This window comes from Lipotes vexillifer, unplaced genomic scaffold (assembly GCF_000442215.2).
Source record: "Lipotes vexillifer unplaced genomic scaffold, Lipotes_vexillifer_v1.1 scaffold652, whole genome shotgun sequence".
NCBI classification, from domain to species: Eukaryota; Metazoa; Chordata; class Mammalia; order Artiodactyla; family Lipotidae; genus Lipotes; species Lipotes vexillifer.
This window is the reverse complement of record NW_006779703.1, coordinates 946,540-948,828: the sequence shown is the minus strand read 5'-3', so window position 1 is coordinate 948,828 and position 2,289 is coordinate 946,540. Positions and strand designations below refer to the sequence as shown.

The 2,289-nt window shown below is 57.6% G+C and overlaps 1 protein-coding gene across 1 annotated transcript in view; it reads left to right on the top strand.

Annotated features, from left to right (window-relative positions):
• Nucleotides 1-2,289, top strand: part of MLPH (melanophilin) — a 34,758-nt gene that overhangs the window by 11,508 nt on the left and 20,961 nt on the right. Inside the window, 2 exon segments of the mRNA XM_007452908.1 lie at nucleotides 980-1,198; nucleotides 1,313-1,425. Coding sequence (XP_007452970.1) covers nucleotides 980-1,198; nucleotides 1,313-1,425 — 332 coding nt within the window.

Sequence of the window (2,289 nt, the reverse complement as noted above, 5' to 3'; positions counted from 1 at the left end):
GACCGGGGCACGAACCCGTGTCCCCTGCATCGGCAGGCGGACTCTCAACCACTGCGCCACCAGGGAAGCCCGTCAATGCAGTTTTATCTAGCCTGTAGTCAGTGGATGACAGTATTCTTCCTAGGTTCCTGCCACAACTGGGCTTTTTTTCTTGGCTGTGTGGGTTCAGCTTCTCAACTCTTAACTGTAGGGTGCCGACCTGACCTCCACTTACCTGGTGTCATCCTCAGCTCAGGACCATTAACTCAGGCCAGGGTGGCAGAGCAGGTGTGGCTGACCTGGGCCTCACAGAGGAGAGCGTCGGCCTGGCCCACCGTCTGAATGAGACGTCCTGCTCCATCCTCCGTGACTCTTCCTGCTGCTGCTCTGACCGGCCCAGGAGCCTCTTGGATTTTTCTCTCTTCTCTAACCTCCTGCTAAACAATTAAACTGGGCCACAGATTGGCTCTAGATAACTGTGTGGCCCAACCAAGCTGCACCCCCAGGACCTCACCGGGCCCCATCCCTGCTGGTTTCCCAGAGCCGCCAACCCCGTCTGGTCCGACGGAGCTTGGACACTGGGTTCTAGTGGCCACGGGTCCACACTTATCAAGCTATACAGTCTCCAAGCTCTGGGCTCTACATCAGAAAAGCTCTGGGTTCAGGGTCAGAGCTGGGGAACCAACCTGGGGTCCAGGACCTCTGTGCATCCTCTTTCCGCTATTCTGAGTTACGTGGGGTGGTGCGGGTAGTTGTGGGCCTTCTCTCTCCTGTGATTCTGAACCTGTATGGTTCGCAGCCCTTTGGCAATGAAAGAAAGTCATGGTGCTACCTGACTTTGGGTCACTGTTTTCTGCATCTGAGAGTCTGTGTGTGTGTGTGTGTGTGTGTGTGTGTGTGTGTGTGTGTGTGTGTGTGCGCGCGCGTGCGCACGCACGCCCTTGAATTTAAAGCCTGTTGCAAAAACAAGGCATCCAATATTTTCTTGTTTCCGATTCAGGGGTTTGAAAGGCAAGATTAAGAAGGAAAACTCCAAGAGGGAGCTGCTTTCCGACACGGCCCACCTGAGCAACACCCACTGCGCCCGCTGCGTGCAGCCCTACCAGCTCCTCAAGACCCCCAAGAGGCAATGCCTGGACTGCGGCCTTTTCACCTGCAAAGGCTGCGGCCACACCCCGGAGGAGCAGGGCTGGCTCTGCGACCCCTGCCACCTGGCCAGGTAAGCCGGGACCTGGAGATCAAGTGGCCCTGCCGGCGGGGGGCCCGGCCTGCCCCTTCCGGGACACGGGGGTGTGTGCCGCCCCACCCGGGCCTGAGCTCTGTGTCTCTGCAGGCTAGTGAAGAGGGGCTCCCTGGAGTGGTACTACAGGCACGTGAGAGCCCGCTTCCAGCGCTCCGGGGGCGCCCAGGTAGCGCGGTCCCTCTGCGGGCGGCTGCAGGGAGCAGGTAAGGAGCGAGCCTCTTCCCCGGGCATCCAGTACGGGGCCCAGACTCTGTCTTTTCAGCACACATTCCCCGTGAGTCTGATGAGATCATCAAGACATAAGAGATGGGCTGTAGCTCAATCGTTTGTTTTAATATTTTGAATCCAAGTATTTATTCCGTGAAGAACTTGAGGTCCAGACGGTGTTCTTACACTAAACGTGTGCTCACCTGTGTTGTCCACCTTGAAACCATTGGGGTAGAGGGATATGTCAGGGGAAGGACGTGAGATTGCCTGAGCTTAGAAGTGCCTCCTGAGCTTGAACGGAGAGAACTGAGCGGTGTTTTCGGGAAGCTCTTGCCTTGTCCCTGTCACCTGAGTCCCAGGCTCTGCCAACACATGGCCAGGCCTTCGGGTTGTGACGGCCTGTCAGGCTGGTATCTGGGGGCTCGGTGTCTTGACCATCTCCATCTGAGGCACCGAGGAGAATGCCCCGTGGTCTGGAGCTCCTGCACATCCCTCGCGGAGGCGGTGCTTCTGGGATTGAGCGTGTCCTCACCGTGCCCCAGCCTGGGCGTCGCCCCCAGGCCTTCTGGAGAGGCACCTTCCTTGTGTCCTGGGCCCCTTAAAGCCCCACGTTGATAGGCAGGTGCAGGAGGTAGGCATAGCCACCCTCAGGGCATTTGCACACTCACTGGGCCTGGCACAGGTGTTTCTGAGCGATCTTAGCACACTGTTGAATTTAGGATAGACCACCGAGAGGCATCCTCACCTGTGATGGCTTTTGGCACCTGGAGCAACAGACCACAGGGGTAGGGGGCTTCCTTGGGCCGGGGGTGCAGGAGGCATGTGATAAATCATCAAAACCAGGACATTTTTTTTTTTTT